Source organism: Eleutherodactylus coqui, chromosome 11, assembly GCF_035609145.1.
Source record: "Eleutherodactylus coqui strain aEleCoq1 chromosome 11, aEleCoq1.hap1, whole genome shotgun sequence".
NCBI classification, from domain to species: Eukaryota; Metazoa; Chordata; class Amphibia; order Anura; family Eleutherodactylidae; genus Eleutherodactylus; species Eleutherodactylus coqui.
Genome location: NC_089847.1, coordinates 74,333,536 through 74,349,765, shown reverse-complemented (window position 1 = coordinate 74,349,765; position 16,230 = coordinate 74,333,536). Strand labels below are relative to the sequence as shown.

Here is a 16,230-nt window from a genome sequence, read left to right as displayed (position 1 = left end):
CTTAAAAAAGTGCAACAAAAACTGCCACAAATACTTTTTTATAGTTATTATTTTGTATAATTTCTTGGTTAGCTAATAAAAGTATCACCTCTATAATATTTTTGTCTTTTTTAATGCAAATATAATTATTGTCACTTACAGTTATTTGGTCTTAAGGTACTTTTACACCAAACGATTTATCATTCGAATGAGCAAACGAGTTCGCTCATGCAGCCTGTTTATACAGGCAGATAAATTGTTTGCTCGTTCATTCGCTAAATCGTTCAGTCATTCACATTTACAGTATAAATGAATGTCAACGACTGAACAGTCCGTATTTAAACCGAACGATTAGCAAACAAGCCAACAATGATTTTTATGCCTCATTCATCATTCGATTGTTGACTGTCTTTACATGGAACAATTATTGTTCATTCTTGCTGGTTTAAACGATTTCTTCAACAATAATTGTTCCGTGTAGAAGGGCCTTAACAAATTTGTGTGCTGATTAGCCTGCAAGGTTCCTCCTCTATCGTGCTTGTCTTGCACACCTGTCAGAAAGTACCAAGTGCTAAGTACTTAATACTTGTAGTTCATTGCATTTGTTGCCCACATATTTTTGGTAACATTGAGATCAATTTACTCCTTACTAATTGATTCATTCATTCATGTTTTTAACCATTCTGATAAATTTGATATAAATGTTAGGCTAGGTTTACTCCATACTTGTAATAAACATTCAGTGTATATTCCAGGAAAATCTCCCAAAGTAAATATCTAACGTATATACAGTAATATGGCATGGTGTCCCTTTTTTTTTTTTTACCGAAAGTCAATTGCGAATTATGACACTGAATAGACATTCACTTGCATACAAAAAAAGCAAATGGGCAGAGCACTTTAAAATGCAATAGCTCAAAACCAGAACTACCCAAGTCTTGTCCCTCGGGAATATAAACAGATAATAATAGACATAAAATGTCTTGAATCTAATGACCAAATTTGCAAATTAATAAAACATCTTTTCAAACAGTAATAAAGGCAAGTATCTCACCACTCTGTGATATTCATTAGTAAAACCAGTCCTCTTTACTCCCTGCATTACTCTCCCATGTGGGCCTGTTTCTCAGAATTGGAATGGAAAACTAATTTGGCAGTTACATAGAATTGTTGTGAATTCAGTATCGTGTTCCCAGACAAAGACGGAAAGATGAAACTAGTTGGCCACAATTACGAAGCCTTTTATCTGTTGGCATGGTTGATATGCAAAGTGATAAGTTCTAATCTTTTAAGTTTTACAAATAAAGGCAGGCAATCATTCTGTAACCGGGTTTCACCCACTGTCTACTTTTTCATCGTAATTCCTTGGCCATTAGTACAGCTGTCTAATTCCTACTGAAACTAGGCGTTGAGCAAATCTTCATTAGAAAGTTTGGCCTGAAAGGATTATGTGTAGTTTGACTGAGATGGAGGATAGCGAGCATCTCCAAGAAACATGCTGACATAGGAGAATAACGGGTGGAGTAAAGAGGACTGCTTCTATAAAACAAATATTGTGGAGTAATGAGAAGATGGAAAACGGATATCACTTTGTGTGAAATGACATTTATTAATGTCCATATACTGACATTAGCTCCAAGACATTTTCTCTCAGTTTTTTTTCACTTGAATACATGTCTGGGACATATGTTTGGTGGACAGTATCAAATGTGCCCAACGAGCATATGGTCTGAGTGCGGTGTGAATCTAGTCTCATGTTATTCGTTGCAATTTGTGTTTTGCTCAAGAATATGTTAAATGATAGTACCTGTAGGAAGGGTTATAAAATAACAAAGCAACCATTACTCACCATCAAATAAAATGCTGTTGTTCTGATTATCCATGCTGGCTGATGCTTACCTGTTCTGCAGTGATGACATCACATACATCCATATGACTGCAGCAGCCAATCATTGGCTTCAGCAGTCACATGCCAAACATGCTAACATTAGACTGAGGCCATTTATCGACTGCAAGGGTCACATATATGTGCGGGATGTGATCACTGCAGGAAAAGTAAAGACAGACTAGTAGGAACCACAGGAGCATTGGCATTGGATTTGACAGGTGAATAATGGTTGGTTTGTGATTTTATAACATTTTCTGCAGGTATTATTATTTATTATATTCTTGGACAACCTCTTAGATATATTATTTAATGTAGCTCAAAAGGTAAAGATTCTCTATAAGGGGCCTTTCAAATGGGCGGAATTAGCCAGCATTACACACCCCAAATCTGCATATTCTGCTATTGTGAATTGCGCACCAAAACCCTTGTAGATTTTGATGAGGAACTGCCGGAAGAAAAACAAAACATTTCCAGCTCTGCATCAAAATCTGCATATGGCCGTTTGGATTTTAGGGCAGAATTTACCGCAACTTGCAGTGCACCCTGCAGGCTAATACTGCCGATATGAAAAGCCTTCATCCTTTGTAGTGACTTAATCTGCAGTTAGCAGAACATTTTCAGCGCTGATGATGTAGTTTACAGCACTATTTTACCTCCAATTAAGGTAAAAACAATATGATCCAGATAGCCATATGGTTTATTATTGTAGTCTTCTTTCTCTTAGTGATAGAGGAGCGTAGATTGCTTGATGCCCATATACTGTTATTGGACAAAGTGTTTAGAAATCTTGCAGTTGGGATACTGAGACATTCTGCAACTTTTATTATGTTAAGGCATAGGATCTTAGTGGCAGGATCTCTACCCTGAATAAATGTTGTTAGACATGGTATTTTTTTTTCAAGAAGAAATAATATAGCAAAAAAGGGAAGTAACAGGAGGCTTGTGCAGCTGAATCCTGTTGTCATTGACCTCCATTATAAAGTTAAACAAAATAGTATGCTGTAAGGCAAAACCATGGTGTGAACAGACCTTTACAGCTGCCTATTGGATGGAGAGCATGGCTCTGTCTCCTACTGCAAGAATTCAGAACTTTATACCCAGTGTGTAGTATGTATGATGATCAGTCTGTTTAACACAATCTTCGAAAAGAATAAAAATTAGTTTATGAGCTATAGGGTAAACTTGAAGTAAATAGTAAGCAATGCATTATATTATTTGTGACCTATAATTAGAGGTTTACATAAATTTAAGAATTACTTTCCCCTATTACGCACCTTAGTGATTAATGCAAATTTATTATACCCAGGATTGTTGGCATTACATCTTTGACTTGGTTCATTTTGCCTGCAATCTGATACACAGTACAAATACACAGTTGCAGTGAAATTTAACTTGATTTTTGACTTTTGATATGTACAGTGTCAATTTAAATTTTGCTGCAACTGTATATTCAATGCTTGGAGTTGCAAGTTAACATTTGCTAACTCTGTAAATATGTGTGTGTGAATAGATGTAATGCTAATTGTATGTTTAATATACTATATTGCAGTATAAAGTACTGTATAACCCAAATTGAATGTAGAAAATAGTCAAAGGGTAACTAAGTAGACTACTGCATACCTCTCCATATACAATCTGAACACTTTTATACAAGGCCGTAACATTTGCTTTATTGATATTCTGATACTCTCTTTGCCCCAGTAGCCCAAACCCCTTATTACAAGTCCATTTTATTTCAAGGGGTATGTGGAGAAAGCCTAGGGTGATAAAATGGGTTTTGATTTCTTGAGGGGGTGTGGGACAGTAGATTGAGTCCACGAAGAAGTCAAACGCACGGCTCAGCGTTCAAAAAACCAAGACAACACCACACAAACCAGAATAGAAATAACCTTGATCTTTAGGAGGGCATAGAGGAATTTGAGGGCTAATGAGGGTAAGGGAGGGGAGAGCATAACCAAGGTCAGTCCTTTTAGCCCTCTTTCAAATTTGAAATGAGTCTTTGTCTCTAGACGTGGTTTTCTCAACACACTACCTCTCCCCTCAATGGCTCCACGTTGTTAAAGGATTATAGTTGATTATTATTGACCATCTCTCCTAATTTCAGCATGTTTGTCCATGGAAGGAGATTTCCATACTACATTCCCTTTCTCATTATTACCATACTTTGACAGGAACCAAGTTTTTGGGTCTTTTATTATTTCTTTTTATATTTTCAGGATTTGCCAACATAAAAGCTCAGTGAATCTTGGCTTTTTTCCTCAAAACAGAAGGAGGAATAAATGAGCAGGAATGAGCAAGGGATGTATTTCCTGTTAAAGTAAAAAGTTTAGTTGAAGACAGGGCACAGGGTTGTTTCAACAGGTGGTCAGATCGAGGTCAATTAGTAGAAGACTGGTTGGTGTTCATCCACTGCTAGATGATTTTGAAACAGTGGATATGTCCATGAATGCTTCCTTGGTTACTGTAGATACAGTACAGCAGGTTGGCTAATTTTGACATTCAAATGGCTGACCAAAGGTTAATGTCTGGATAACCCTTAATTGGGTTTTAACAGTTGGCAGTTGTGTAAGCATTTGAATAGTTGATTAAGGTGACAGCCAACCTTTGACCTGGGGATTAGTCACTTTTGCTTAGTCAATGATTGGTCACAGCATGGGGTCAGTCTGGTATCTCCATTAAATGGTTGGTTAGATGTTGTCCAACCATACTCCCACATGTGGGAGAGTTCATCCTATACTTTCAAACATAATACTCCTTGTCCTTATTTTTCTTACTCTTACCAACTGTTTTAGTGGCAGGCGCTGTCTTTTCTTTAACCACAGCACCATTACTTTGCGCTGAGTTGCTGATGTAGTTCCGGGTTTGATCCACCTGGTAGGACCCTTCATCCCTGTTCCTGTACTTGTACATTGCGTAGAGGAGAATGAGGATGCAAAGAGCAGCTGCTGCCACGATTCCCACAACCATTCCTGTTGTGCTGCTGGACTCCCTGATAACTTCCACTGCTCCGGGGGACCCTTTCTCCCCTGAGCCTGTAGGATTTGCTGTAGGGAAATTATGGAAATTAGGGGAAGAAGTTATAGATGGAAACCTCTGTTTGTTCAGCTTATCCAGCTGGAAAGAGGTAGGGATGTGGGGATATGGGTCTATATTGGGTTTTTGGGGCTCCCTGTTATTCATTTTGCCCGCAGGGATGTTCCGGACAAGGTCTGGGGATGTGGTAGAGGTGAGAAGGTCATAAGGAGAGGAGGTTGAACCTCCTGCCCTTGTGTTTTGCCGAGAACCTGGAGGTCTCCGTGCTGCACTATCTGGTCTGGATAGCAAGGTTCTATCGGTTACCAATGGAAAACTGGTATAGAAGTCCTCATCATCAGTAGGAGGGAAACTTGATTCAAATACCTCCCCTGAGGCATAACCAGAGACCTCTATTCCCTCCTCGCAATCACTATCCTCTTGCTCAGAAGGACATGGTGGTCTCAAGTTGGAAGGAACACTCAAGGAATCTTTGGTGGTGTCCAGTGTGAGGACAGTTCGATAGGTAGGGGGAGGAGGTACAAAGGGGGACCGGGTAGCAATGGGAGGGGTATCTAAGGAATCTTCGGTTATTATGGGTAATATTAACTCCCCTCCTGTAAACAAGAAAAAAAACAGAGAAAACAGCAAAGAATATTGTGTGAGTAAAAACCACAGAATATAAACATAGAGCCAACACAATACTATCTTCTAACTCCCTTAAATATCTAAAAATACTAGATGACTCTAAATTAACCCAGAAATACCCTACTATATAAAGTTAACTATCTATCAAACATGTTGTAATATCCTTGTTAATTATGTTTGCTATGTAACTAAATAGTAACTATTTTAAAGCATAGTTTATTATCTGCCCCGTTTATTTGTAATAATTTCTCTTACAGTAGATCATAATTTCCCTCTATCCCCTGGGCCATGTTTCTTCATTTAGCTTTAAGCTCTTTTTATTCTATATATATACATATTCTTTCAGAATTATTAATGTCACCTTCTATATCTAGAAAAATACATAACCTAATGATTCTAACAACCCCACATTTTATATTAATATGCTCAAAAGCTTCAACTATTTTAGATGACTTTACATTTTATCGTTAAAATTTGTAGTTTTTCATACATTTTTTCCCAAAATAACTGTGTGGTTCCATTGCAGAAGAAACCCACACAACTTCATCCTCTCCTTATGTTTCTGTTATTTTAAGACAAATTCTTTTATTTCCTAACATAATCTTATTTTTAATTATTACTATCTTTCATTCCATAATTTTCTATTTTGCCAATTTACCCTAAAATATTCTATTACTTTCTTATCTAATGTTCTCAATTTTAGCCATAAATATCTATTTTAACCCTCACTTTTAATTCTAAATTGAACACAAACTGTCCTTTCTCATATACCTCCCACCGTTACATTTAATAGTCTTTCCCAATTGTCTATGAAAATACTGTTTATTTCAGCTGCTCTGTGCTCATCAAATAAAATTGATTCAGAATATTTAGACAACTTACATCAAACAATTGGCCACATGTGATTTTAGCATGAAGACAAAAAAAAAATTACAAAAGAAACTGTGAAACCTCTGGGTAAAAAAAAACACTTTCTTGTTTAATTTACTTCACTGTTTCACGGTCACTTTATATTTTAAAAATTTCACTTATTTTACCCAAACATCATATATAAAATATGTTGATTAATAATTGTTTTGAATGCTTTAGGCCTAGCATAGCTTAGTGAGCGTATCTCTATAAGATATGCTGACCTTTAAAAGACTTAAAAAAGTTTATATGACCATGAACAATCAAATTATAGAGATTATGTTACAAAAAATGAAAAGAAAAATAAAAGCAAAGCAAAATAAAAGGAAATTATTGGATAGGGGTAAGGGAGACAGAAACACCCCAGTATATTTAGCTGGCCTTTCATACAAAAAACAAATTTGCTTTGTATAACAATTGAACAGTTCATTACACTTCAACAATGTCCTTCCCTATGTTTTCTAACTGGTTATATCTATAAATTTATATGTAATTTACCACACACTAATCCCCCAACCAATACCCTCCAACAACCACAACCCTCTCCCTTAGTAAATAATCCCTAAAGGATTAGTTTCTTTAAATCTAGTCCTAGTTTTGTCTGCTCTGATATATCAAGAAATAAGGATGATATTGAAAGATAAAGCTGATTTTGCTTTGAATACAGAAGCCAAGGCCTGGAATTGCAGTGTTCAGGGCACTGATGTCACTTTTGCATTTATTAAGAATACATATTGCAAAAAGAATTGATGGTTGATCATGCCATATTGTAATTGTAAATTATAGCTACTAATGAAAAATAAAATTTTGTGTAAAACTACATCTGATCTATTACAAGTAACCGATCTTAAATCCCTAAGTACTTAAATGCCTGGTCTCAGGTGTTTTCATAGAAATAATAGAAGCAATTTGTCTAGACTTTCACTATACACTTATTGCTACCTGGAAGATGTGGCCATAACCAAGCTAATTGCCCTTAGCAAAAACACAAAAGGTAAAATGCGTCTAAGGCCAGAGCTCCAGAGCAATATATTGTACATGATAGCCACGCATGCACTTGCCTGGGAAAATACATTGCAATATTGCACTTAATGTATTCCTATAGAATGGCTTATGATTGCCAATATTCAAGCGATGTCATATGTCTGCAATATTATGATTGCAATAATATTGGATTTCCTGAAATAATTGCTTAAAAAAGAAATTGAAATCACTTCCTCTACGTACTACTATTGCAGTTAGTGTATAGCATGTGAGTTTGCGTTGTGATCTCACATGAAGTCACAACACATCATTTGTGTTATCTTGCATATAGCCCTGGACTGAACTAAATATCTCTCCTATGGGTTCTTTCCTATATAGTGGCCAGGTGCTCAAAAAATGAAACCATTCTGTAGGTAAAATACATTATGTTTGTAGAAGTCTAAAAGTTAAAGTATAACTGCGCTTATTAGAGCGACATGTCAAAAGGTTTGATTAGTGGGGGTACCACTGCTGAGACCCCCATTGATTACTGAAACAAAGGGGCTACAGCACTCACCCGAGCCACTGTGCCCCTTTGGCTCTCTTCATTGCTTGTACCAGGATCAGACGTTATTCTCTACCCACTCTCTCTCATCCCCCTCTGCCTGTCACTATAGGGTCGCATTTGCCCCCTCAGCAACATCAGAAGGAATGGAGTGCTGGCCAAGCATATACATTCGATGCTCCATTCAATTCAATGCAGGTGATAAAAATACCTGAACACTTGCCTCTTGGCTATTTCCATAGCGACCAGCACTCCATTCTTTCTACTCATCACTGCAGGTGGTGTAGTAAGCCCAAAGAGAGGCGGACAGGGGACGCTCTTGGGATCAGTGGGGATATCAGTGGTGAGACTCCTACCAATCAGCAAGTTATCCCCTATCCCGTGGATAAGGGATAACTTGTAATACCGATACAACCCCTTTTAGTAATTAATAAATTTGGTCCTGTTAATAATGGGCTAGCAGCTACCAGAGCCAAGAGGATCGTTATAAGGCTCCAAGGACAGGAATCATACTGAAATGTGATCAAAATGGAAAATAAAGACTATCTAACTGTAGTGTATTTTCTGTTAAAGGGGGTGATCCCCCAAAGAATATTTATAGTTAAACATTTTTCAAGAAAGTTAAATATGAAAATGTTTATAATTATGCATTGGATTTATTTCCCCAGACATTAGAAGACTAATGTTAGAATAGTGCCACCTGCTGCCTGCATTCTGTGTTCATCTCAGTAATTGTTCCACATGCTGAGTCTTGCTTCCCTCTCAGCTCCACTGCATAGAAGTAAACATATTCACCTTGGAACATGGATTGGATTTCACCCTCTCGATTTACACCAAATTAAAGGGGGGGGGGGGGGGGAATCAGCTGCAGATATGCTGCATCAAAATCTGGAACAAAATCTGCAGCAAATCAGTAATGCTCCCTTACTGCGGTGAAGAGTACCCAGAAAGGTTCTTCAACAGAAACAACATTAGCCCTGGAATATCTGGGGATAGACACTTTTTAAAATATGTCTCAATACAAAAATGTTTATAATAATGGGCTGGATTGATTTAACTGTGAACAATATTTTTTATGGGCACGGCCTATTTTCCTGACGCGGCCTATTTTGGACCTAAGGATATGATGATTTTTGAGAATTTTTCATCTCCACTTTTTAAAAGACATAATTTTTTTCATTTTTCCTCCACCTGCCGATATGCAGGCTTGCTTTGTTTTGCATGGTGAGTTGCAGATTTTATTGGTACCATTTTTTGGAAACATAATATATTGCATAACCTTTATTAATTTTTGGGGGAGGGCAGGGAGGGAAAACACATCAACTCTGCGATTTTTGTTTTTACAACATAAGGGCTTATTCAAACAACCGTATATTGGCCAGGTATTCACGCCGGCCAATAAACGGCGTCTCTCTCTCTGCAGGGGGAGGAGGCTGGAAGAGCAGGGAGCAGTGCTCTAAGCTCCCGCCCCCTCTCTGCCTCCTCACCACCCCCTCTCCGCCCCTCTACACTATTTGCAATAAGAGGGGGTGAGACGGGGCGGGGCTAAGTTTTGGGAATTAGCTCTGCCCCGTCCCGCCTCCCCTCATTGCAAATAGTGCAGAGGGACGGAGAGGGGGTGGAGAGTTGGCGGAGAGAGGGCAGGAGCTCAGAGCACTGCTCCCAGCTCTTCCAGCCTTCTCCCCCTGCAGAGAGGAATGCCGTATATCGGCCGGCGTGAATACGCGGCCGATATACGGTCGTCTGAATAAGCCCTTAGGGTTTATTCACAAGAGCGTATATCGGCCGCCGTTTCACGTCCAATATACATTCGTGTAAATAAGCCCCTAATCATGCAGCATAAATGGCATGATACATTTTTTCTGTAGGTTGGTACAATTGCAACAACAAAATTATATATAGACTCTTTTAGTTTGTTGGCACGATAAAAGACTGTTTTTTGTTAAGAAAAAAAAAAAAATATATATATATGTATATATATATTTTTTTGCATCGCTGTTTTCAAAGTCCCATAACTCTTTTATTTTTCCGTGGATAGAACTATGTGAAGTCTTGTTTGTTGTGTGATGAGTTGTAGTTTTTATTGGGGCCATTTAGTGGTACATATGGCTTTTTTTTATCACTATTGGTGTGTTTTTTGGGAGTCAAACAAAAAAAAGCATCAGGGCTCCTTCGCACAGCAGTATGCTTTTATACGTTTGCCTGTATGTGCTGTATAATCGTATTAATGAAGAATTGCCGCAATTGAGTCCTGATCTTAACTCACGTATTTGTGCCATTCACATGGGCCGCTGCTGCGTATCAGCAAAAAAAGTACGCAGAAGCAATGAAAACCGTCAAACGTTGTAAAAAGCTGTGTTCTTGTCCCAGCATTGTATGCAGAGTAACTCCCTCCCCCTCCCTTTTTTCCAATTTCCATTGAAATCTATGGGAGCTTCCTGTATATCTCGGGTAAAGATAGGGCAAGACCTATCTTTTTACGCCGCGTATAAAATCCTTGACCAAAACCCATCACGTATTGCTTTTTTTCACAGCACAATTGTTTTTATGCACCCAAAAATAGTTCATCTGAATGAATACATTGAAATCCAAAGATTCAGATGGTCGTGATTTTTGTGTGTCATGTGAATAAGGCTTTTTTTGCTTTCTTTTTTTAATAGTGTTTGCTGTGCAAGACAAAAAGTATCTTCATTTTATTGTACGGATGTATATAGATGCGACAATACAAAACATGGGTTTTTACATTCTTTTTTTTGACAAAGAGGGAAAAATGCGCAGTTTTGTTTGGTTTATTTTAACATTTTTTTTAATCTTTTTTTTTTTTAAATGTTTGTCTGTGTAGAGGACTTAAACCTGCAATCCAAAGCATTATTGCTAATCATGGAGATCACAAGCCATGGCAGACCTGGACGCTATTGTCTGGCATCCGGTTTCCATAGCAACCCATCGACCATCCGTGATTATAGGGTGGAGGCTCAATGATGTCACATGCCAAAATCAACATTGTTTTCACCGAGTGTCGCTGTTGCAGCCGGAGGATGTCTGTCAGTCACATCCGGCTCTTGCTGTGGATGGTGCAGGCTTAGCTTCTGAGCCCGCACCATCCATAGGACATAAATGTATGCCCATTCACAGAAACTGCTTCCCAGTCAGGGCATACATTTACAGCATGTGGCATGAAGGGGTTAAAGGAATTGTATAGGATTTGAATATTTTGTTTGGAATCGCAGCTCAGCTCCACTGATTTTAGCAGCTACAGCGCTCACTTAGCAATACATCGCGGCCTGTCACACGTCACCTGGAGGCCTCTAGTGAGCGGCGAGCCGCTACTCAGGTGCTGCCACTTCCAAATCCTCTGACCAGCATCTTAGCATTCATTAGAGGCCATCAGATGACGTGTGACCGGCCGCGATGTATTGCGAAGTAAGCGCTGTAGCTGCTAAAATTAGCGATGAATACACGGCTGATTCTTGGTCAAAATCCACACCAATAATTTAGATTTTGACACTTTTTTATGCGGAAATGCTGCACAAGTGTAAACGTACCCTTAAAAGGATTGTTCGGTAGAAAACATGCCCCTTTTAATGCCCCCTGTGCTAAAATAAGAAGAGCAGCAGTACTTACCTGTACCTTGCCGCTATGATCCAGCACAAATGATGTCACTTGAAGATGACCACTGCAGCCAATCAGAGACTACAGCATCACATGGCATCATGGAGCTCAGGGTGTGAGTGCTGATTCCAGAAGAACAAGTGGTGATGCTATAGTCCTTTGATTGGCTGCAAGTTACTTGACTTTCCGTGACATCATCTGTCACTACAAACTCCGGGACTACAGTGGGGCTGCAATGCTGGATTATGGCAGCATGGAACATGTAAGTACCGCTCCTCTTCTTATTTTAGTACAGGTGGCACTAAAGGGGGCATGTTGTCCAATAGCCGGACACCCCTTCAACTGTTGAGATACCATTTCATGTAAACTCTTCATGCATTGCTTTTGGAGTTGGAAACTTGGGTTGACCAATGGCATAGAGGAAAGACTGCAATGACTACTATCTGCTCAAGTCTGTCTGGGTTTTGGTTTCTATATAACTCAATCATCAGTAAAGCCTATGCAGTATTGTTTGGGCACCACTGCATAGACTTAACTGATGATGCATTTGCGCTTGGCTTCTATAAAGACATTGTCATGTCTTTTTACATTTTAAAGGGAACCTGTCAACAGGTTTTTCCTATGTAAACTAAGCTATGCATTTAATAGTGTTGATAATGAAATTGCTGTATACTGCTATACATGCTCGGGTACCTTTTCGATCCTCTTTTGAAGTTTTCCTATGCTGTATTAAAATTAGGCCAAAAAAGTGTCAGATTTTCGTAAATCAGATTTTCTATGCAAAGCCAGGTCAGGAACACTCCCTGGGTTTGACGGACAGGCATATTAATTTTCTTTCCTTTGATGAAATCCTGCACAGGGCTACCTTTTTGCATGGAAGATCTATAACCTATACACTTAAAAAATTTGTTAAGCTTTTCACAGGATTGTATATGTTTTGCAATAGGCCTGTGATTTTTAGCTCCTGCTATTAGCATGGTGCCTTGAATTTATTTATTGTGAAGGCAAATATTTAGAAATGGCTGTTAAAATATTTATCTGAACAAAAGCTTCTATATATTTTGTTCCTTATTTGAAAGGGCCCATTTATCTGGAACGACCTGTCAGGCACAGATGCTCCATAGGCCATCCCAGCAACATCACTCCTGGGGTTTTACAAAGGAACAATCTTAGCTGAGTAAATGGAGGCGGAGGGGGGCGGAGATGGTTCTGGACCACCCGCCTCCATTTACAGTAAGCCGGCAGTTGTTCATAGATGTGTCTTTTTATGGGCCGACCCGTCGTTCAGTCAGTGCATACATTTACACTGAAGCATAATCAATCAGATTCTTGCTAGATTGCAGGAATCTGAATGATTGATCTGCTCTTATAAAAGGACCGTAATTTGTCAAATTCAGCCCAGCTTTGGCACAGATGCTCCAATGTCCCCACAATCTTTGTTAACTTTTGGTGCAACAATGACATACTGTACATCCATGTGACTGTTGCAGCCACTCACTGGCTTCAGTTCTTGTATGTTCATGTGACTACTGAGGCCAGTGATTGGCTGCAGCGATCACATGTATGCACGGCAAGTCATCACTGCAGGACTGTTTGGGTCTACCAAAGCATCATGATAGATTTGAAAAGTGAATGAAGATTGGTTTGCTTTTTTATAACATTTTCAGATCCTTTCATTTATTTTAAATGATGACAGTCAGCTCTTTTGGTGTAATTAACCTTGCCTCTGCTTTCTTAAGTGGCAGTCATAGATTACTTTTAATGCCTTACAACCTGCCATACTAGTTATTTACAGTACTGTTTAGGATTAGCATTTTTTTCACTGAATGACTTTTTATAGTTATAACCTAAAGTATGTGAAAGGGATTGTATTACCTATATATTTTATTAAATAGAATCAGATAATTAAACATACGGCACACTCTTTTGCAGAATTTTTTGATTATATTTTTTTGTACATGATTATGGGGGTTGTCATCTTCCCTGAGCTGCTTTTAAGAAAACTCAGACGTATGCTTTACAGCAGCCTCATGGTCTATAGAAACCTGTAGGCTGGAGTAGTTCATTGACTCCTATGGGAGAGTGGTGTTCTAAGCATGATCTTTGACCTATACAGAGATCATTTTACAGTGAAGGGAAGGAGGTGAGCTGTTATAATTGGCAATTGTGCCTGGTATGAACCTGTGCTATCTATGTACAATGCCTTGTGAAAGTATTCATTCCTTTGACATTTATACCCGTTTTGTTGCATTACAAATTTAGATTTTATGAACTAGACAACATAATACAAATTGTAACAGTGGAATGAAAAAACCTTGTTCAAAATATAAATAAAAACTGAAAAATTGTGAATGTAAATGTATTAACCCACTTTACTATGAAACTCCTAAATATGGTCTGCTTCACCCAATTAACCAAAGTCACATAATTAGTTGAATAAGGGCAATAAAAGTGTCACATGATCTGTGAGTATAAATACACCTATTCTCAAAGGTCCGTGAGTTTGCGACACCACTAGGCAAGTAACATGAAGACTAAGGAGCTCTCAAAAGAGGTCAGAGACAAAGTTATGGGGAAGTATGGATTGAGGTTGGGTTATAAAAATAAAACACATCCTAAACCTTAAAAATAGCACAGAGCACCATTAAAACAAAGTGGAAAGAATATACCACCACTACACAACTGACAAGAGAACGTGACTCACTAAAACTCATAGACCAAACAAGGAGTGCATTATTTAGAGTCTTGGCAAACACACCAACGATTACTCTGAAGGAGCTCTGATGATCCATAGTGGAGATGGAAATGTAAGAGGACGCAGGGAGCAATTCATTCCCTCCACATACAAGCAAAGCAGCTGAGCTACTCTGGCAGTGGTTGCAAAGGCCTGTGGCTTAAGCTTCACCCCTGCCAGTGCAATAACTCCTATACCCCCGATGGCGCCAGAGTCCTGTGAAACATTTTTGGGGAGCTGGTCTTTAAGCACAGGGCCTCATGTAGTCTATCCTGCAAAAGCTCATCTCAGACTTAGTTTATTTGGCAGCATTATCGCAATGCTGGCAGTTCATGCAGGGATCCAATCATTTGCCATATCTTTAGTACATAACAATGTGCTGCTGCATAGTAGCACGCACAATTTGCAGCAAGTGTTAAAATTGATGAAGACATTTAAAGGGTTAACAGCCGCGATCAGCAGAAGTGCTTATCGCAGCTACTGCAGTCAGCTGTAAGAAACATCCGACACCCGCATTGTACGGAGCAGGAAGATTGTTCTTTGGTCAGATTGAACTTCTTGGCCATCATGGAAAGCATTGTGTGTGATGCAAATCCAACATTTCTCATCACCCTATGAACACCATTCCTACAGTGAAGTATGGGGATGTTGGCATCATGCTGTGGGGATGCTTTCCATCATCAGGGACTGAAAAAGTAGTCAGGATTGAAGGGAAGATGCAAGGAATTAAAAAGAGGACAATTCTTGTAGACAGCTTGTAGCAGACTACCAGAGACTGGGACAGAGGATCACCTCCCAGGAGAGCAGTGAACCTAAACATATTTCTAAACCTACACTGGAGTGAAGCCTGGAGCTTAATCCAATTAAGAATCTGTGACATGACTATGGCAATACTGCTGATGCCAACACAACCCTTCTAACTTGAAGGAGTTGGAGTAGGTTTATCTGGAAGAATGGGCAAAACCCTCAGTGTCAAGTTGTGCTATGCTGATAGCGGCACACCCCAAGAGACTTGCATCTGTAATTGGAGCAAAAGGCGACTCCACAAAGTATTATCTTTCAGGGGGTTAATATTTATGCATATTAAAGTTCTGTTTTGTTTTTTTTTTAATTATTGTTTGGTTACAAAAAAAATATTTAGCACTTTCAGATTGCAGGCGTTTTCTATAAATAACATGCTACAAGCCCCTCCAAAATCCATTTTAATTCTAGAGTGTAATGCAACAAAACAGGAAAAACACAGGGAGGACGAATACTTTTGCAAAGCACCGTACATGTGTAGCCTTTAAATATAATGCTGCCTGTGATGATAATGAAATAACTGCTGAAAAGTAATTAATATAAAATAGGAAATGTCAGCCTATTATTAGGCATAGTGGCCAGAGTGAAAATTGCAAGATTTTGGAATTTTCCCCTTTAAATATACTGATAATAAAAATAAAAAAAAAAAAATCAAAAATAACATAAAAACTTGATTTAAACAATAGGTCATTTTCTGATGGCACACTCCCTTTCAAGGGTTACTACATTAATTGAAAAAAATCATTATGCAACAGCCCCCCCCCCCCCCCAATAAATATAAATCAGCAAGTATTATCTTGTTTAGTTATTCCTTTCTATCTGAAACTCCTGGCCTCATTCTCTTCATATGGTCATGTTATTTCAATTCTGAGAAGTTCAGATTTACTTAGGCTTATGCCAATTTCTTAGTTAGCATGACTCTTGTGGGATGGACCCTACTAGATGTCCTTAGAAGGGGACACAGACACTACTATCACAGTTACTGAGAATGCTCACAAAGCTCATGTCACACAGTTATAATGAAGGAGATCATAGCTCATCCTCCTGACTGCATACTTAAGGTCTAAAGCTTATTTAGAAGAATATGAAACCACCCTAGCAGGTAGAAATGGTGCAGCC

At 38.6% G+C, this 16,230-nt stretch overlaps 1 protein-coding gene across 13 annotated transcripts in view; it reads right to left on the bottom strand.

Moving 5' to 3' along the window:
* Positions 1-3,510: 3,510 nt before the first annotated feature.
* The window catches only part of NRXN2 (neurexin 2), a 693,278-nt gene continuing 680,558 nt past the window's right edge, over positions 3,511-16,230 (bottom strand). For 7 of the 13 annotated variants that reach the window (XM_066582612.1, XM_066582625.1, XM_066582613.1 and 4 more), the window contains one exon: positions 3,511-5,496. In XM_066582612.1, the coding sequence (XP_066438709.1) occupies positions 4,607-5,496 (890 nt within the window). In that variant the 3' untranslated portion in view covers positions 3,511-4,606. The remainder of the gene's footprint in view (positions 5,497-16,230) is intronic. The other 6 variants (XM_066582621.1, XM_066582619.1, XM_066582620.1 and 3 more) reach the window with 1 other exon arrangement.